Source organism: Aplidium turbinatum, chromosome 2 (assembly GCF_918807975.1).
Source record: "Aplidium turbinatum chromosome 2, kaAplTurb1.1, whole genome shotgun sequence".
NCBI classification, from domain to species: domain Eukaryota; kingdom Metazoa; phylum Chordata; class Ascidiacea; order Aplousobranchia; family Polyclinidae; genus Aplidium; species Aplidium turbinatum.
The window spans coordinates 10,783,788-10,805,578 of NC_137473.1; the positions used below are offsets into that span (position 1 = coordinate 10,783,788).

Consider the following 21,791-nt stretch of genomic DNA (forward strand, 5'->3'; position numbering starts at 1 on the left):
CTAGCTGGAAGTGGGTATGGTAAGCAAATATTCGAGGTTTGTTTTATTGTTATTCAAAGAACTAAATTGTGGAGAACTTACAATTTGTGGTTTTATTTAAGGTAGAGAACAATAAATTGACTTCTACATATTGGAAGCGACATGTCTGATACAGTGATTAGAAACATACCACAGAAGCTTTTTACCATTAGAAACTTTTGTCGTAGATTTACCACAGAAACAGTCAAATACCGGGATAAACCGAAAGAACTATGCAGTATGTATGAAAGCCTGAGCCTGGAACAGGCATGGTAGGCCCTCGCAAAGAAGAAGGAAGTTTAACAAAGAAAAACAAAAAGCGGTAAAGATAAAACTAATGTGGTTTGCTAAAGCGAGAGAATAAAAGGTTACTTTTTGAATGCTAGTTTATCTTTTTATTCTCTCATTTTCGTAAGCCACATTAGTTTTATCATAGATTCTATGGTTTTATCCTCACTGCTTACGGTTTTCTTGTTAAATCTATGACCATGTTAAAGCTTTTACCGGTGAACGCAGATTTTTTTCTCTGGTTGGTGTTCACACTCTATTCTGCTGCGGCATCTTAACAGCTGTTTTATCGATTGCTGATAAGATAAGGTTAGTCAATTCTATGATATTTGCCTGAAACAGAAAACGCAGTAAAAGGCTTTCATTAAAAACGAGCCATTCAATATCGACTAAATTACCGCAGTTAGTTTGACTCCTGAACTGATATGATGGAATGTGTAGCCGCAGTCTGCATTGTCCTTGTGTACTGCGCATTTTGGTTATCTTTGCTGAACTGTCAATTTTTGTATGTTTCATCAATAAAAGTAAGTTACAGCTTTTGAAGTTTTGCTGAGTCTTAATTTTGTAGAAGCTTACGTGGAGGAAACTTTTGAGTAGGCCTATTGTTGCTTTTTTTAAATTATTTGAAAACTAATGAAAATGAAAGGAGAGTTTGAAAAATAACAGGGATATCTGAAACAAACGTTTTTTGGTCAAAGAAAATAAAACAACGAATTTTGCGTCAAAATAAAAACGAATTAGAAAAGAAGGCGAAGTAAAAAAATAATTGAAAAGACAAAAAGAACAAAAACAAAGTAAGCCGAAACAACCGGAAAATCGTTTTTTGTTTTAGAATCATAAAAAAAATTTTTTTTTTGGAATGAAACCAAGGCCAAACATTTTGCGTCTAAACATTTTAGAAAACTTTTCACTGAGTTTTCAATTCGAAAAACGAAAATAAAACAACAAATTTTGCGTCAAAATAAAAACGAGTCAGCAAAGAAGATGAAGTAAAAAAATATTTAAGCCAAAACAAAAACAAAGTGAGCCGAAACAATTGGCAATTCGTTTTTTGTTTTAAAATCATAAAAAAAAGTTTTTCCTTTGAAATGAAACCAAGGCCAAACCTTTTTGCGTCAAAGCAAATCATTTTGCTTTTTAACAGTCCTGGCTTGCTTTCAAATCATAACGTGATTGGTGTTTGTTGATAATAGAATTTTCTGTTTCGTACAGGTTTTTTCAAAATTTTTAAGCTTCTGCTGCTGCCTGTAAACATAAGATATTTTGGAATCATAATGTCGAATTCACAAGAGATTGTCCGGCTTACTCTTTCTGACAGCAGTGAAGATACGAAAAAGTATCCAGACGATACTGATTCAGAATCTTCTAATGAGTCAAGGTTTGTATTTTAGATTAAAAATTGAAATTATTATTAGTACGAATTAAATTAGGTGGTAACCAATAGAATATATAGTGTTAAAGTAGGCTATTTTATAACCAATAGGCTGATGAGTTCTTTTGCAAATAACTGTGATTGTTTAAACGACTTTATAAAGTCTACCCAACTGTATAACTAATGGAACGTGTGAAGGGCAGTGCCGGATTAAGGGGGGGGGCGGACTGGGCTGAAGCCCAGGGCCCCCACTTTTGGGGGCCCCCACCTCAAAGAAAAAAATCTTTTTTATAATTTTTTTAGTTGCACAGCTGGAGATTACTGCTTTAATTCGTATCTCAAACAAGCAAGGGCGGCTCACCCATATGTGCTGCAGTGCTGCAGCACCCCTGCCCAGCCCCAGAATTTTTCTTCGTTTTTTTAACAAAAAAAATTTTTATTTGATACTTTCATATCCGAAAATGGTGCGGATTACGGGTCAAAGTTATGATAATGCTGCCAATATGAGGGGCAAGTATAACGGTCTTCAAGCTCTTCTGCGCGAGAAATGTAGTGTAGCTCATTATGTCCCTTACACAGCACATTCACTTAATTTAACCGGTAGCCTAAATGTTTTGTAGAAACATGCCGTTCTGCCGCTGAGCTTTTTGAATTGTTGCAAAGCCTTTATTCATGGCTCGTCTCGTCTACTCATTGTTGGCAAGTCCATCGAAAATTCTTAGATGGTTTGCCTGTTTTGAAGACATTATCTGATACAAGATGATCAGTTAGATATGATGCAGTTCTTCTTCTTCTATCGAGTCTTCTAAAGTTCGTTGATACACCACAGATTGACACATTCTTCCGCACCGGAGTTATACACTGACAGGTCCCACCTACTGCACCGGGTGGCAAGCCGAGGGCAAACAAGAAGGTGATCCGCTGCATAGGCGTAGCCAGGGGGGCGAAAGGGGTCATTAAAGCCGCAGTTATTTCCCGTTTGTGCGTAAGAGCTATCTTTAATAAGTTAATAGCTGTTTATCTGCTAATAAATTTCATACAAACATTACCCTAAAAGTGTTTTCAGAAAGCGCTATAATCCATTATTTGAGTGTAATTTTTCAAAATTTTTCCGGGGGAGCATGCCCCCGGACCCCCCTAGAATACGCGTGCCTTCGGCACGCTCTAAATCCCCTACCACTTTTATTGCTTCAACCCACCAGGATACGCCACTGCACATCAAGTGGCAATGGCTTAAATCAAACACTTTGTTGTTCTCTTCAATTCATCAAATATTTGGCCCCCCAAAATTTTTTTTCTGGCTGCGCCACTGGTCCGCTCTTTGAGATTCGGTGCCACAGATATATGCAACTGGGCTCGTGTCGTAGCCCCACTCCACCATTAATTTTTAGCGAAAAATGTCACTTGATAAGGGCCCCCACTTTCAGCTCAGCCCAGGGCCCCATAAACCCTTAATCCGGCCCTGGTGAAGGGAGATTGTAGCAAAGAGTCCTTCAACCACATTCTTTATACAAAGGATGTATCTTTGACGATATCTTTGATGTATCTTTGACGTGAACAATGGACTCTTCAATATTACCAAATTCTGTATTTTTGATGATTATATTTTGCTACAAAAAGTGGAACAAGTTTGTTTATTTTTAAATTTTTAGAAAGGTCTCAGTTTTTACTATTTGCTTGCCAAAAGGGTCTATTCGTCTGGTCTCCTGCCTACTACGAGTCATTGGATCGGCCGCTAGTTAAAATTACGAAAAACCAAGTTTTGCAGCATTAATGTCAAACGCTTTTTTACTTTAGGTTACAAATGGCTATGTTTAAATTTTCAGGCAAACTTGGGGTAGAAAAACTGAGTTCATCTTGGCATTAGTCGGCTACTCAGTTGGACTTGGGAACGTTTGGAGGTTTCCATATTTATGTTATAAGAATGGTGGAGGTGAGTGGCTCCCGCTGCATCAAGAAGTTTTGTGTCTGTTACTCCAATAATGTTTGTTTTTTTGATTTTTTTTTCACGAATAGATAAACGCTATTTCAAAGTTAAAACAACTGGAAGTTACTGCTGTGCTGAACAGTTTGACCCTTTAGACTTTGACAAGTAACCTTACCGATTTGGCTGTGAAAAATTATTTTTATTTGCAGGAGCGTTTTTGATTCCTTACGTCATATTCGTCATAATCGCTGGTATTCCAATGTTCTTCCTTGAAATATCGTTGGGCCAATATACTCAACAGACTGCACTTGGAGTCTGGAAGCTAGTCCCTTCCATGAAGGTTGGCCAACCAAAACTAAATTTTTATTGTTAGATTGCATGCGACACTGCTTTTGCGACGCTACAAGTGTTGTTGTTCAGCTGAAACCTTTAATTGCAAATTTGCAAAAAACTACCTTTGATATTTTTCAATTCTTGTGTTTTTGTTCCGCTATATAGCCCACGTTGGAGGAAAACGTTTGCAAATATTTTTTTTGACAAGTTGTTGAAATTTATCAATTTAACAAACTAGGTAAAATGTAATATACTTTAAATGGGAAGTTTTACTGGCTGAGTGATAGTAGGTGTTTTTGCAACAAACACACAAACATTTCCTGTAGTTTCTTCTTTGCTGTCAAGCTTCGAACAAAATGCAGAGCAAGATTAAATTTTGTAAAGAAACCAAATTGCAGAGTGCAGAAGCAAACTTAGCAGCAAAGTATGAGATTTGAAAACGGAAAAGGATTGACAGATGTTTGTTTACAGCAAGCGCAAACCTAACCCTCACGTCCGTTTTTTTCCTGGAAGTCAAAACATGGTTTTGACGACTCGACGGGAAGGTATTGTCGCCACCCTTACAAAGTTTATAATGTAAGAATTTTCTGCATCAACTTATGAACCACCACAGCTACACAGTGGACTACAGCGGTGATGGGATTCTCCCGCTTAACATATGAAAAATAAGAAAACGATTGCGTAGTTTCTTGCAAAAAGAATAAAGTAAATGTCAAGCAGTTACTTTTCAATTTCAAAATATTACCCGATGTGAGGCCATAGAACTCGCTTGTGAATATATTAGATCTGAAATATAAATTAACTTAGACTAAAGGTTGAATATCCTCCAATACCCTTTCCCCATCTAGCAAACCAGACATTTTTTATATTGATATAACGTGTACAGCGTTCTAAAAACGTAAACTTAACAAAAAAGATCTGGTTTGTTGCATAGGGTTGTTGTAGCTCGTTGCAGTATCGCCAGTCTAAGGTGATAAACGGGTACTCCCTCTGCTGCAAAGGTTCAGACAAAAACAGCCAGCGGCCAGATGTTAGCAAGGAAGGATATGCGATAGATCCACATCGTATGCCGCGGACCTGGTATCCTTTGTCATTCTCTATCAGCTCCATTATATCATATTGAACAAATAAAATTTTAACACTCACTAGAGTAGGCTACAGTCTGTGAAGTAAACAATGCAAGGTTGACGTGACTTTTTCATGTGGATGAATATCTAAATTTGGCAACACTTATCAACAATATGATGACTTTGCTAAAACTTGTTGTCAAACTAGAAGTACTAGGACTGTTTGGAAAACAGCTCATCATATTCTTGTAACTTGTTCATTTTGAGCTCAACTGGTCTGAAGATACACAACTACAAAGATGACACTGTTTGTATTAATTCAACGTTTGCTAATGTTAAACAATTGCTAGATAAGCAAAAACTTTTTTTGTTTTTTGAAGATATTGAATGAACAGAAGTCAATAGAGGAGCGTTTGTTTTGCTTGTGGCACATCATTGTTGTGAAAAATATTCCAGGAAGACTCAAACAAAACAGACCACTGAATGGAAAATTACCGATAAATTTTAATTAATGGTGAATGAATAGACTCAAAGGTCTTTTCACCAAAACGTTAAAACTTCCTCCCTTTAGAAACAGTACTGATTGAAAACTTGGTCTAATCATTTAACTTCTTTTACAAAGTTACAAGCAAATATTTGTAAATAATTTAGTTAGAAGAGGTGAACTGCATTTGAAGTAGGCCTTGTAGTAAGTTAGAATTCCTATTCGAATTGCTTATGGTTGGCAAGAACACTGCAGTCAGCAAATTTATTGCACTAAACTTGAATGACCCACTGGTTGCTGTTTCTACTACCGAAGTGTTAACTACAGTATATTCAAAGCTTACAGGCCATGCTGGGAACTACTAGTTTTTTCCAACTGAAAAGCTAAACGTTAAAATTATTCTTCCCTGTAAAAAAAACGAGCTATTTCTTTCAAAAATAGGTGGTCCGTTATACCATTCAAGTCACGCGTGCTTTCTGGCATAAACGTCAACTTCTTTATTGACTCCGGTTGATTTATTTTGTTTCAACAGTTCTGCAACTAGGTTTCGTTGAGACAAGCTGAAAGATTGCACAGCTTTTATTAATCGTTCTGTTAGTCTCGTTTTAATTTTATCATATTATTTACTAAACTCTTTGTATAAATGGTTTATTGAATTCATATTTCGTAATCGCCACCATTGTTATTTTGATATTTATTTCCGAAACTATCGCAGTATGGACTTGATTTATTGGTTGCTATATGTGAAAAGAGGCTTATGAAATTGAAGAATCTTTTATTGTTCTGCAGGGAATTGGTTACGGCAGTGCAGTTATAAATGCGCTATGCGCAATCTACTACGTGCTAGTCATGGCCTGGGCCGCTCTCTATCTTGTTCATTCTTGTTTACCTGGACCTCTCCCATGGACAACATGCGGTATGTAAAGTGTTGTGATATCGTTGGGCGATTGATCGTTAGTATTGCCATTGTTTCAGACAAATCAAGAAATTACATTTCTTTTGTTGATAGGTTCTCCAAGAGAAGTCTTTCAAAGCGGCATAAAATCTACCAACTTGGGCTCCATAAACCCTTTCTCTAAAATATCTTGTGATTTTGCAAGATTAATTTAGGCGTTATACATCAAACAGAGCTTTTTAAGGCACTTCAGGCATAAGCTACACTGTAGCTTGCGTACCCCTGTTAAATGTAGGTGACTATTGAACCATCTATACATCATAAGATAGTAATGCTACAACAAAACAACGCACAAGTTTGTTTTTTTTAGTAAATTCCAAAGGATTTTCGATGTGCAACATTAGGAAAACAGCCTTAAACGGCAACGTAGGCTGACTACGTATATTTGCATTGCACTTCGTAAATATTTAACCAGACTGTCTACGACATGGACGTAGTGTAGTATACTTTTGTTCAAAACAAGTTTGACTGTTGGATTCGAGTTTATTGACCTTTGACTTTTCTAAGATATACAACAATAGACCCTAATATTATACACAAACGAATGTTTCTAGTTTCTCATTCCGGCTTTCATTACTTGCTACCAAAACAAAGATCAAAATTAAAAGTTGTTTTACGCACTTATGTTTAGACATGGCAGTATCCATTGATGAAAAGTGACTCTGTTGTTTTAAACGGGAATGCCTGAAGTGTTTTAAAATTAGTACAAAGTGTAACAATTACAAATCAAACTTTTTATCTTAAATCTTAAACATTGTAGTGTGTAGCCTGCTAAATTAGCTTGCTAAACTAATTATGAATATATCATTGCACGTACTTGCATTGAAAGCTGGCCAAAATGATACCAGGCTGTTGTTACAAAAACACGTCAAGAAGCAGCTGACAGAAGCCGATGTTTCTCCAGGAGTTTTTCAAAAAAAAATTTATTGGATTACGAACAAAGTTTTTTTTAGTTTATGTTGTTGGGTACATGCTAGAACTGTGTTCACGCTTTTCCTAATACTGTGTCATAAGTTTCCCGATTTCAACAGGTGCCTAGATTTTAATCTTGAAAACCTTTTGCTTGCTCAACTCATCAATGAAGAATGTGTATTAAGCTGTAGACATTTAAAAATGTTCACAAATATGGTGATCGATTGCACCGTTCGCCCCTCCAAAAACACAAAAAAGTAACTTTATTCACGATGTATTTGCTAGGTCAGATTAATGTACCTAAGAGCTACACATCATTTTGTTTTGTTGGAATCGCCCCCTCCTCTATAGCCACTTGCTAGATCCGTCCCTGGTCTGTTCCTCAGTACCACACTCGTAGGAATCCAGCCAGCAACGTCTGCAGATGTTGAATCAAAGTAAAAAATGACTGATTAGCTGGCTGGGAAGAAGTAGCTTCTGTTTACTGCAAATTTTAGTCAGTTTGTTGATGCAATGAAAGCATAGAAGCGCAGTCTTGGTGTCTATTGTGGCACTGCGCTCCATTTAGATTAAATTTTAATATGTATAGGTCGTGTTGTTTTCTTTTTCATTAAAATTTGCGTACAATTAAGGAAGGTAACATTTTAAAAAGACTATTCATTCAATATTCACTTTTGCTCGGCAATTAGCTTACAATACGATAAAATGACTTAGCACTAAAGTGGTTCTTATGGCAACGATAGCTCAATCAGAATGTGTCCAGATTTAATCTTTACCGTTGAGATAACATTACTGCTTGTTAATTCAACCTCAAGCTTCAATTAAATCAGCACAAAGCAGAGGATAAAGAGGTCTTTTGTGAGTCAACGACCTTTGAAGCGTTCCAATGGTCCTTTCATATGGCAAAGTTGTGTCGGCTGTTATAAGGTACTAATAGCAATTAAGAAACAAAGCAATTCCTGACGCTTCGTTAATCAGCAATGCCCAGAAATCAAATTCAAAGAAACACAAAAAATGTCGTTAAATTAACAAATTTTTTGCTCTGAAACATCGCTATTGAGTTTTCACCTTTGATGTCATGTTTTTATGACAATCATATGGCAAGATATGACAATCGGTTGTTTTTGTTAACAGACTTGTAGCATTGGCACAGTAAGGGTATTTTTAATATGCAGGTCGCTGCAGCAGATGAATTCCTTTAACCAATCAGAATTCAGAAGGCAAGCGTTAAATCAGCTGATTGCAATCATGCGACTAATGCACGTTAGAAAGTAAATTAATTAAACGTTTTGCCGTGGCCAGCTTGGCTTAGAGCAGGGGTTCTTAACCAGGGGTGCGAGACCTGTGCCTAGGCGGTGTGGGGATGCTAAATTGTTAAGGTTTGTTATAATATGACGTAAGAAGCAAAGTTGTTTTACCAGGTTTCAACAAAAATTTCGAACTGTAGGCGACTATTACTTTTCAGCCAATCCTTGGAGGGGTGTGAGAACTGGTTGGTAATTTCAAGGTGGTGCCTCCAAGGCAAAAGGATAAGAACCGCTGGCTTGGAGGGTTAGGGCTAGAGCCTAGAGAATAGTAATTTCGATGGCGTGGGTTCGATTCCCAATCCTACCATTCTCTTTTTTCTTCTGTAGTTACCAAACAAAGTTCAAAGCAACCATCTAGTTTCCGGCTGAGTGCTAAAAAGGTCACAATGACAGCAGCCAGCTGGTTTATAGAGAAAATTGTCTTATGTTAAAGTGTCTATCGGTCAAAACACACTATCTTTTGCAGCGATCTGCAGATTACAAACACGCGCACGGTAAGTGACAAAGCGATAAAACAAATTCCTGATGCATATGTAGTCGACAACATTAATTGAGAAACCATAAATGTTAATGGGTGTAACAGACCAAACTGAACCAAGTTTTGTCGATTAGTTTGTCAACATATAAATAAATTTGCTAGTCCTGGATACAAAGCTTCTCAGATGATAAGGAATGTTCCAAGTTGTTTTCCTTCCATAAAAAATGTGAAAAACCTTAAATCCTACACCATACCTCTAAGCTCTTTAATGTTCGATGGAGCGTGGACAAGTAAGGGATGTCGTTCGTCAGTACAGCAATGTTCGTCAGTACAGCACTGTTCGTCAGTACAGCAATGTTCGTCAGTGCAGCAATGTTCGTCAGTACAGCAATGTTCGTCAGTACAGCACTGTTCGTCAGTACAGCACTGTTCGTCAGTACAGTCAATGTCGGAACAGAGGCCTCGAGTCGAAGAACTGTATCGATTTTGAAGGAAATTGTTACCAGACTACACTACAAAAATAAATTATTTATAAGTCTATAGCTTAATTTCCTTCGTGACTATTGATTAAACGATCACATTTAATTAAATTTTGTGGCACGATGGTATTAAAGTTTGAAAGACATTTTATTAAAAAAGAAGGAAAATGAAAGCAAATTTGTTTTAAGTATCAATACATGACACAAGACGTGTGCTTACACAGGTACACGAAAGTACATTTAGAGTGAAATCGGCTCGTGAGGCAAAATTCGAACTACTGCAGAAGCTTGTGCTGTAGAAACAAATACAATTAAACCGGACGCAGTTTAAAATCTTTTTTTTTTTTTTTTTTGCACAAAGATATCAAGAAGAAAGAGTGCTACTGTTCATCTACATTACAACTCGTTTATCGTCTTAATATGTGAATGTAGTTTACTTAAACCAAAAACTGCACGTTTTGAAAAAATAAACAAGTTCAAAATTTCAGATGGAAAGGATGTGCCAATGTAAGTGGCATTGTTAACAAGCAAAGATTCGCAATAATTTTACTTTACTTTGAAAGTCCCTTTTCCTGCCAGTGCCATCAATTCCAAAACGACTGACGCTCATAACAAGGGTCAAGGTTCAACAGCACCACAAAAAACAAAAAACGCACTCGTCAACTCTAACACTGTAACTCTTCGAGTCTAGCAGACCACTGCGTCATAGTTGTCTAGTCAGTTTCAGTTTAATGTTTTGTTTCCGTTCATCCAAGTAAAAATAACAGAGGTCTGGAAAAAAGTAGAAGCGACAAAACGCAAAGCTCGAAACTGAAATGGATTTACTAAATGCAAAGGTTTGGCACGGCGCAATACCTTGAGGTTACGCAAAGCAGTCGATGAACCAATCTAGGTACCAATACACACATAGGCAAAGCAGTTGAAAGAATAATTAAGGCCTGATGCCTGTGAAAACCTCGAGTCCCAAATTAAGACACTTCTAGGAAACAAAACAAGGCATAGCATCCAAAGTAGGCCCTATACACAGTGTTTTTTTTTAAGTTGATGTACCCCCTTGTAAATGTTACGCGCCCTTAAAATCATCCCAGGCCCGGGTAGGAAAGCACCCACTGAACCTCCCTGTAAACGCCACCACACATGGGTGTACCATGTGTAGCCTACTCTACACCGTGTTTGTAATGGATTGCTGAAAGTGCAAAATCGTCTACTGTGTCTACACAGGAGCCGGAAACGCGGAAACGACACGTGACGCGTTTCCGGTTTATTCTCGTTGGTTTATTCGGTGGGAGCTGCCTGCACAGCGGGCGTGCAGTTGGTGCAAAATAAGGTTGGTTTTAATGTTTCAGGAAACTGGTGGAACTCTGAGAGATGTGTGAACCACTGGGACAAGATACAAAACAGCACAAGTAACATCACCACTGGCAACGTGTCTTTGACAACTGTGATCTTGGAAAACTCAACTTCGCCCGAAACTGAGTTTTGGAAGTAAACCTTTCGTCGCTATTTATATTGTGTTAGATTAGTGTTTGCGTGATCGTTTTTTTACCACTATCGAAGCGGTTTGATAATGAAATCAAAGTATTCCGTGAGAGCAGAAGCTTGAAGTTTTCAACTGTTCATGGGTTTAATGTTCGTCGAGCAGACAACTTTGCACTTCGATTTTGTTACCAATAGCACAGCATCTGCACTGTCTTCAAACACGAAGATTTGTAACTCATTGTCACTTGCTGTTATGGTATTCAAAACCCTACGAATTGCGTAATGCCTGAATAAATTGGAATGCTATCTACATGAACAACAAACCTACATTGTTTTTGCGTAAAGTACAAGACGCTTGGCCATTTTTCTCTAATTTGCTGCTTCCATCTTGTATGTGTTAAAGCATGCTATAGCTTGCTGATGCATGTGTGCTGACATGACTGCTCTTGCGGAATTCAACATTATCATTTCATCTATAGATCAGATGTGGCGCGTAGCAGCAAAAGGCTCTTGCTTTTGTAACAAACTTAGTGCTGTTATGTAAATACGAATCCTCAGGTTCAGTTTGACTGTGAAAACACAAAATTGAATAATGGTTCCAGCTTTTGCTATAAATGAAGTAAGAATGAAATTTTTTTTTTCTGTTTTAATACTAAAAAGTTTTATTAATAGCGATAGACTATTTTGGTTTTGCAACGTAGAAAAATACTCAGCAAAAGTTCTTTCAATGATAACCACACCTAAATATAAAACAAATTACACCAGTTCTGGCTAAAGGTAAAATATAAAGTCCAAAATTGATGTGGCGTTTTGAGGTCTGATTGCAGAGAATTGAATTCGCTTGTTCCCTTGTTACATACAAAAACACTGAGCCAACATGACTTTTAAAATGTTATGATGAAATCGCACGATAAAGCTACGCGCTGTGGCATTCTTTACCCGCTTCGATAGTGTTTTTTGTTTTCTTGTGTTTTGTTTTAAAAAAGTGACGCAAACAGTTGAAAGATGATGACTAATGGATCCGGTCCATCCTCTTTTAGTTTTGCGGGATGGCGTGCGGCCGACACTTGGAATTTTGTTCGTTCGAATTCTTGCTCTAATGGACGACAGTACAGCTCTGGATCTTCAGCGAAGGCGACGTTCCCTTTCTAGCACAGCTACGACATAAATCTCATAAGGATGTTGTTTGAACCTAAGACTTTTGCCTCGCTGTTGCAAAATGAGGTTTTAAAACATGCAAAATTTAGTTGGGTACTTTCAATATTATAGTTATTGTTTGATTTGCTTTGTGCAATTCATTGTGTGAAAAGCTTTCGCGGATGCTTTGAGGACAACCAGGCACTTATTTTCGAGCTTTCGAGAATGAAAATTGATGTTTTTTTTGATACATTCAAACTTGTTAGTTGTCACTAGTTTGCTTTTGCTTCATAATTATTTCCTTTGTTTGCCCAACTAAGTTTTTCATGTTTTAATTTTTACTATATCAAACTTACTGCGGCTGCGTTCCTTCTCGCCGTTACTCCAGCACTCCAAAAACGTCTATTCTATATTTGTTCATTTCATAAAACATAAGTCAAAAACTAAATTGGATCTCTGGATGGTAGGGGATTTGTATTGCATGTAGTTTCGGTAAACGGAAGCATTCCGTATGTTAGCGTTTGTTCTCTAAATTCTCCGATACTGTAAGCTATAAAAAACACGGAGCATTGAGAAGGATAGAGGTTTGCAGCAGAGATACTTTGACATCAACGATTTTATGTGGGAACGCAGCTGAATTTATGAACTTTCAAAGCAAAGTATGATTTTCCCACTGTAACAAATTCTTTTGTTAACTTTAAATGCCATTTTTTTAAATACCGTGCTACAAATTGCTTTCGCTTCTTTTGACACCTCCTTAAATTTCAAAAAAAAAATCCAACTTCATTTTAAAAAGCACAACTGGTATTTTTGATACTTTTTGCATTTTTTTTTTCAAAGAACCAAATGTTTTATTGAAAACTTGCTTTGGCCTTTATTTTTTTGTGGGTTTTATCAGATTTTGTTCTGAGTTGTTCATGTGCAAATGCTGCAATATTTTGTTCTAATGATGTCTTTTTGTGTGTAGTAATTATGTGCTGCGCCAATCGGGTGGTCTTGAAGATATGGGTGGTCTGGGAAACTGGCCTCTTATACTTTGCTTCATCGGTTCTTGGATTGTTATCTACTTCTGTGTATTCAAGGGAGTCCACTCCAGTGGCAAGGTGCGCTATCTTTATATGCCTTTCTGATAGATTGCAAAAGTTATCAATGTTTTTATAAATGCAGAATATAAACACCTCTCAATATTCAGCAAAGTTTGTTTGTACTAGAAAAAAGTAGTCATGATCTTGTCTTGCTTAAAACAAAAATATTTTACTCAATTTATTAACATTCAGATTTTTCAAACAAATTATTATTTATTCAACTTTTAAAACCAAAGTATTTCACTTAATAAGTGTTTAGAAAATTATTTCTAAATCCTTTTCTTAGTTGACACCGTTTTGAAATCACTTGCTAGTTTTCGTACTCCATTGTACTGTACTGTAGAAAAGTGAAAAGTAATGACTACCTCCGCTCTTCGATCTACAGTTGAATTTAGGTTGAAACAAGCAAGGCTTTCAACATCCGAGCACGCTTTGGGAGCAGATTTCTCGCCGTTCAGTAATTAGATCGCCCTTGTTTAAGAGCCTCCAAACTAGAGAAGATATGCTTATGGCGTTTGCTAAACCACTAGTACAGTGATATAAAATAAATGGATGAACTGTATGAAGTAAGCAGGAACCTTACTTGTATTTCCAACACCAAATACTTGAACTCCTCATCAGCAGACTAAATGATATCATTAGCTAATTTGATGAACTTAGTCTGTTGCTCAGGAATTGAAGTACCGTACGGTATTTGTTTTTGGAAATAAAAATAAGGTTAGTGCTTTGTTCATACAGTGAGCTATGCTTTGAGTGGCTGTAACATAGCACTCGATGCAATATTATTTGATTAAAATACGCATGGACAAGTTACGATAGGTACATTGACTTGGTTTTCGATATTGAGTTGAACATGCAACTTGTGTGTTCGACATGGTATTGAAACATTTCATAGTACCACAAGCTCAAATCATTTTCTGATTAATATTGTACAGGTTGTTTACGTGTCAGCAACTTTTCCATACATCATGTTGTTTGTGCTTCTGGTGCGAGGTCTCACTCTTGATGGGGCGATGGATGGCGTGGTGTATCTCCTGAAGCCAAACTTTACAAAACTTGCTGAAGCTCAGGTGAAGTTTCACAATCTTTTCTTAAAAAGCAAGCACAGGCTACAGTTAAAGGCTATTTAGAAACATTGTAGGGTGTGGACGGTTTTATACCACTTCAACAAAAGTATTAAAAAATTTTTTTTGTCGTATCCAGGCTTACGCCCGGTGGTTGAAGATTTAGATTAAGTGGACGGGAAGGCAAGGAAGCCAATCTTCGTGTCCACTTTCAGGCATGCCTTTAACAACACACAGCCGCATGCTCTTGAGCGGTGTCGAACCGGCGCCCTTTCAATTGCCGTACCAGGGCTAAATAAAATTACTGAAAAGCAGAGTTGCCAGCTGCTTAGCCGAATAGTGGAAGCCCTGGTATGCCACTCGCAATGGCGCCGGTTCGATACCGCACAAGAGCATGCAGCTATGTCTTCTGCAAGGCACCGAAAGGCATGCCTGAAGGCGGACATGAAGAGAGACTTCCTTGCCGTCACTTTCACTTAATCCAAATCTTCAACTATCCGGCGTTAACCTGGATACCACCAAAAAAGTTGTGGAGATTCAATCGTACATTTTGGCGTGCCTGAAGTTGGAGTAGTTGCCGTGTCTTTGTATCTGACTCTACAATCCTTTACAGAACCATAGATCTAAAATGTTTGAGAAGTGGTCGGTGAGCTTGGTCCCACTCAAGTAACTCATTTTATATTATGCAGGTCTGGGTAGAAGCGGGAGGACAAATATTTTACTCGTACGGAATATGTTTCACGGTTCTAGTCACATTTGGGAGCTATAACAAATTTAACAACAACTGCTACAAGTAAGAACATGTTTTCACAAGTGCGACAGTACGTAAACGTGTACTATTTTGCTTAGGCAGTCTATATGTAACTTGAAAGAAGATTATATAGCTACTTATACTTCAATTGTCGTTTGCAATGATATGATTGCGACATTGACATTTCCACAGCATTTTAACATCTACAATTCTGTACTTGAAGAAGCTTAACACTTGAATTGGAACTTTGAAACCAGGGTTCTCAACCGGAAAAATTCAACCTATGATGGTTACTGGTTACCCATAGTTAATTTCATTTTTTTTTTAATCTTTAAATTTATCTATGGCATCAAAGACAGACTGCCCAATAAAAATACTCATTATGATCCGAAAATACCGGGTGGGGTTAAATTTATTTAAATCTACTGCAAAAGGCTAAATCAGGGTAAAAAGATTGAGCACTCCTGCTTAAAGCTGCTGACGTAAGTTATGAAATGGTTAAACTTTGTGCATTTAAATCTTCACAAGCACGATACGTTTAATCATGAAAGTTCACAATTTTTTGTGCGCTGAATTTTGGACTTGTTGTGGGCAATTTGGGGCGCTGACTTTGAAAAAATGCAATCAGCTTTTTTCATCAGTTTTAGCTTTTGAGACAGGGTATACCCCTCAGAGACAATTATTATAATGATTGGTTTGTAGACCAAATCACCAACATTTTTTCTTTCTACAGGCAGGCGGTTGTGTTAGCGACAAGCTGTAGTCTTACATCACTCCTAGCGTCTTTCGCTATCTTCAGTATCCTGGGTCACATGGCTTTAGTGGAATCAAAGAATATCTCTGAAGTAGCTACACAAGGCAAGTTTTGTTTAAAATCTTTCGATCATATTTTAAAAGTGACCACTAAATTATAACGGAAATTTACGTTTATTTCAGGTCCTGGTCTAGTATTTCAAGTTTATCCAACAGGTCTTTCTTTACTCCCTTTCCCACGGCTTTGGTCGATAATATTTTTCATAACATTATTTATGATCGGAATTGACACTCAGGTATTATTCATTATTAACTGTTGGTGATCATTATTCCGAGCAATTTATTGACTGATATAATAATACCGCTTTATTTGGTCAAAGGCTTTTTAGGCCTCTTGAAACTGTTTTGTGTATGCTCGGTCTCAGCTTATTTGTCATATCTTTGTCGTTGCTTCTTAAAGTGTTTGCTTTTCTTAGTTTCTATTTTTGTTGACTTATAAAATAAACAATAAGTTGTAAGCCGTTAATATTTATTTAATGATACTTTTCTTTCAAACGTTCGCGACACTTGTGAGCTGTTGTTGTAACAAAAAGAAAGTAAAAAAGATTGCAAACATACTTGAATATTGAAGACAATTTTACTAACAACAAAAACAATAAGCACTGTGATAAGCCTAAACCAATTTGTCCTGGTAATTTCCATGCCATACTCGAGGACAATGTTACTTGCGTGATATGCCTCAGTATCCTTCTTGCATAAATTATACTTTTAGTAAATGTTGCTGAATAAGCATAGGCTTGGGTGTCTCACTCATTCCACATGGATGAGACAACCTTTTTAGGGTTTGTTAATAATATAAGAAGTGAAACGCTTGTAGGTACTGCAGAATAGCTAAAAGAAGTATGAGATGCCTCCTCTATCTTAAGGAAGTACTGTCATATGCCTGAGCTACCAGCCGCATGCATTGTCTTTATTAGTCGACAATCAGTCGATTAAGCAAAACGGCAACTGACAGACTAATTACTTTTTTGCAGTTTGCTGGTGTTGAAGGAACAATAGCGATTCTTGTAGAGAGATTTCCTTGGATGGAAAAAGGAAAATATGGCAGAGAGAAAGTCTCCGCTTTAATATCGTTGGCCTTGCTCATTCTCGGGATACCTCTTCTTACTAACGTAAGACATTGTGATATTTCTAGGCTTCTAACATGTATATTTTGTTTCAGCCTAAAACTCTTATTTCAAGGCATCCTTACATTCAATTAAAATAAATGTCGTACAGACTACAACTGTAACCAGGCTACGTTGGTCATAAAGTACACACACAAGTACGGTGTGTGTGCTTTAGAGCTTAACTTTATGAAATACTTCCTGTCTGAATATAATGTGTCACCAATTACAAAAAATTCTATTAAAATTTTGAGATAAACACTTTTTATATAGGTCTGTATGCTGTAGTGGCACTTGTAGCTTACCTAATTATGCAAAATGATTTAGACAGAAAGTAAGGGCATAAATAGCTCGTCTTAAAATAATTAAAACTAGAGTTGATATTAGATTTATCTGCCCGACCCGACTTCAAAAACAACTTCATAAAGGACGAAAAATGTATGGTATCAAAAGAAACGCATATCTTTTGAAAAAAATATCAAGAAATAAGCAAAACTGCTGTCAGGATACCACTGTTTCGACCTGAAGGTCTCATCAGTGCAGTTAACATACACTTGACTTGAACACCTTGTTACTATATGAGTAATTTGGCGTGGTGATTTTCCATTTGTGATACGCAAGGAAGCATGTGTTTCTATTTGAATGAGATTTTATTGAAGCCAAGTTCACGATGACGAACTCTTTAATGTAGTTTTGGGAGAGAGTTTGCTTTTTGTACCAAAGACAGGCAAGACACAACAATACCACAGGGTTGAGCATTACAACAGTATATTTTACATATTTACAAATAGTTTAACAGTCAAACGGTTTCGGCTTAGCTTAAGCCCTCATCATGAATCTGAAAATATTTATAAAAATGCAATAAATTTCAACTTCTTGAAGGTAACTAACTAACTGACTATAAGCATCAAGAAACTAGAATCAACTCTTTAATGGGAATCAAATATTCACATTATTGGACTTGCCTGCTTTTCTTGAATTTATAATTGTAAGTGTATGCCCCAGTTGCATTGAATATGCAAGAACTAGAGGTAGACCGAAAAGAAGATGGCGGATGACATTACGGATAAGATTCGCATCACCTGGATGAGAAATGAGAATAGTGAAAGACAGAATAGTGTGGAAAATTATGTGGAAGTCATCTGCCAGCAGTGGCATGACCGGTTGATGATGATCTTTCATTCAATATTTATGATTGTTGTTCTCAGAACTGAGTTGAGAAGAAACCAACCAGCCTTTGCGTTGTGACTCACAATTTACAAACACTTCGTTGTTTTATTCTTTTTAGGGCGGGATATATGTTTTCGAGTTGTACAACATGTATGCCGTGAGTGGGATATGTCTTCTGTTTATCGCATTCTTTGAATCGGTAGCCATTGGCTGGATATACGGAGTTGATCGATATTACGGGAATATCAAACAAATGATAGGGTATTACCCTTCCGCTTATTTCAAGTTGTGCTACAAGTTTTTTACCCCAGCTCTTACAACGGTAAGTAATTGGGTTGGTTGTCATCTGTAGTTTCAAGAAATATATGTGGTTTTATTTTCTCTATCTCTGCTACTGCTGATGGACATGAAAAAATGTAGTGAAAAATTTCCAATTTTAAACCAATGACTATCAGCACCCAAAATAGCATTTTACTCTTTGGCCTATATTAATGTTAATCCGCTTATGTCTACTGTACGCCTGTTTAGTTGAAGTGAATTTTCTTTGGGCGAAAGGAAAATTTAAATAAAACTTAGAGACTTGATTTGAAATGAAACAAAATCAAGACAAGGAAATTTAACGGTGTTTTGATTTACAAGATTTTTGTCACTCAAGATTTCAGTGCAGTCACTCTATTCATGTGATGAGTGCAGTTTATAATCCATATTTTCTTTTCAGCTTATTTTCATCTTCTACTGTGTAAAGTATGAACCTCATGTGCTCAATGACTACACTTACCCACCATGGGCGAACGCTGTTGGCTGGTTGATGTCTTTAGCATCAATGCTCTGTGTACCTGGATTTTTCATCTTTTTTATTTGGAATTCAAGTGGATCGCTTTGGTCGGTATGTAATTGCTGTGATTGTATGACGCAGAAGATAGTTAGTTTTTAGAGTGCAGTAAGTTAGTTTAAAGACTAAAACTATATATAATTTTGTTTTTGATGCGTTTTAGCTGGAGATGTACCAACATTTTTATCGGGACCGATTATACCGATATTTTTAAACGCTGTGAGAATATAGAGCGAAAATATTTAACTGCGAGTTCTATCATACACAGGGATGGATTTTCTTTGCACAAATCTATTAAAAAACTCTTTCTGCCTCCGCGATTCACTTGTTGAGTTTCATTATTGCCCTTTATCTTCTTATATTTCGTCACAATAACAATCAATAAAAAGGAAGATTGTGATTAAGGTTCTGCAAATTTAGCAAATGGTTCGTACGAACCCCTTGTATATTATCTCGGAGAGTAATTAATTATATTAAGTGCTCATTTGTTATTGTACAAAAGTTGTCAATCCAAATGGTATTATAAAGTCCTGATGATAATTATAATTAACTATTTGAAAAACCATCCGATCAGTAAATTAGTCTATTTTATATTGATTCAAGTTCAACGTCCATACGCTTTTCCAAGTCAGTAATGTGTTTTTACCTCAAAAACAAACATAATTATTGTCCTTGAGTTTAATTGCTGATTCAATGTTTTGTGAAACCCCATTTTTGACTATCCTGTTGGTTGAGTTTTGGTGATAGCCTTTGTCAAATTTAACCGATAGCTTAACGATACTATAAAATCGGCTGGTTTCACCGACACCGATACATCGGTACATCTCTTTGCTAAGCCAACAACCTTACATCAATGCAAAACAGGCCGAGAACATTAAATCTCGTTAACAAAGATGTTTTAATTTTCAGAGAATTAAGCTGGCCTTGAGTCCTGGATCCACTTCAATGCTTCCGAAGTCGATTTCAGCGGCAATTTGAGAATGTATTTTTGCTGTTATATTCCATATTGGAATCATTTTTACTAAATATTGTTTCGTGTTTATTTGATCAAAAAATACATCTGATTTGGAAAAGAAGCCTTTAAACTTTCTGCAATTAATACTCAACAATTTCGACGTATGGACACTTATGTCCTTCTGCGTACGTACTGCTGTAGGTTATTTAGCTGATGTCCAAATCAGTATAAAGCTGGAATTGAAATCACGACTTCTGTCGCCTAATTTGCCCTTGCTATAGGCTGCTACATTTAGCTGGGAATTGATATTGCTAAAAATTGAACTGATGAACTTTCTGTGATGTTAATTTGTTCTGCTGATTCAGAAAGTTGTCTGAATTCTTGCATTAGTAATCCACAAGTCAATAGGCTTCTGATGCTATTGTCCTGATCCACTTTTCAAATGCAAAAGTCTGAACGATACAGTTTGGATACATGTTGACTTTTTAAATATCAGTACGAAAATGAAATTATCCTCTTCAAATTTACAAGTTTCGGCATTACAATTTGTGTTTAACTTTCTGATTTATCCGGCCTGAATTTTGTGGGTATTCATTGCTTTGTTTTTTCCAGAGCTTATAGGTGTTTGCTTGCCAAGCAAAGCTATTTATTTGTATTTGGCCTGAATTTTGAAAATTACTTGTTACAACCAAGTTTATGGTATGACTTGTTCTTTTTTTTATGTTCGAAGTGTTGGCCACATTGGCCAGAAATTAAACTACTAGTGAAACAAAAAAATAACAATTTGTTACAATTTATTAGAACTTCTTGAATTTGAACTTATCCGTTTGTGCGCTCAATTTAGTTTCTTGCGTTTCTTATTCAGTAAAACAACTTCATTGTTTCTATATTTAAATTCTACGGAAAAATATCAGAATGAAAGTTTATGGGATAGTTGAGCACTTTTTAAAGTATTTCGATAATAGCCTACTAATTACTAAGCGTCAATTGTGCTACTGCATTAAAAGCACCAGTGAGTTACATGAACGTTTACTTGAAAGTTCCAGAAAAGGTAAAAGAATAGTTCTTTTTGTAATATCAGATTTTAAGCCAATAATAGCATTTAAATAAGTCAAGTTATAATTTGCGTTCAGATAGGCAAGTGCTGCATCTATGACAAGGATGTGCTGCTCTACATTTTTTTTTAACAATACGAACAATTTCAGTTCAAGGCTACAACCAAGAGCAATCAAGTGTTTTTTATTCATAAAGTCAGGTATACCAAATCATCAGGAATCTACATTTCTACAAGATACCTAAGGATTTTTTTTATCTAGCCTAATGCCCAAAAAGGTAGGCTTCCGTCAATACGTTAGGCCAGGGCTACTCAACTAGCGGACCACGGTCCGAATCCGGACCTTCTGGGTGTTAATGGTGGACCTCGGGCTTCTGGAAGAATAACCTCATTGCCACGTTTCAGGGCCTTTTTAAACATATTTCTACAGGGAGCAAACAAACTTTTCTGTGATTATCTTAGTAGCTAAGCCATCAAGACCCCTGAACACTTTGTCACAAATTCAAGTCGAGATACAACATAGGCTACGGTACCTAAAAAAATGGTTCGGTACTGACACTGATAGTTTAACTTTCGTGGTTGCGAATGAAATAATTTTATTCACCCGACCGCTAAAAACATTCAACTTGTCAAACCGGACCTTTGTTAACATTAGTTGAGTAACCATGAGTAAGGCCAACCATGCTAAATTTGTAAAATACGTGGATCCAATACAATGAATGGTT

The 21,791-nt window shown here is 36.6% G+C and overlaps 1 protein-coding gene across 1 annotated transcript; it reads left to right on the plus strand.

Moving 5' to 3' along the window:
- The first annotated feature begins 1,523 nt into the window (after window positions 1–1,523).
- LOC145765033 (sodium- and chloride-dependent GABA transporter 3-like) lies at window positions 1,524–21,026 on the plus strand. The gene is made up of 14 exons (XM_082576768.1): window positions 1,524–1,684; window positions 3,505–3,611; window positions 3,815–3,945; window positions 6,279–6,405; window positions 10,967–11,105; window positions 13,204–13,339; window positions 14,257–14,391; window positions 15,075–15,178; window positions 15,870–15,994; window positions 16,073–16,185; window positions 16,924–17,061; window positions 18,344–18,547; window positions 18,944–19,111; window positions 19,967–21,026. Exons 1-14 carry the CDS (start codon window positions 1,581–1,583, stop codon window positions 20,033–20,035), a joined length of 1,800 nt encoding a protein of 599 aa, XP_082432894.1. The 5' UTR covers window positions 1,524–1,580; the 3' UTR covers window positions 20,036–21,026.
- Window positions 21,027–21,791: the final 765 nt, after the last annotated feature.

Coding starts and splice junctions, on each gene's coding strand:
- LOC145765033 (XM_082576768.1), top strand. CDS start 1,581: ATGTCGAATTCACAAGAGATTGTCCGGCTTACTCTTTCTGACAGCAGT. Junction 6,406..10,966: donor TCTCCCATGGACAACATGCG/GTATGTAAAGTG, acceptor TTAATGTTTCAG/GAAACTGGTGGAACTCTGAG. Junction 13,340..14,256: donor GAGTCCACTCCAGTGGCAAG/GTGCGCTATCTT, acceptor AATATTGTACAG/GTTGTTTACGTGTCAGCAAC.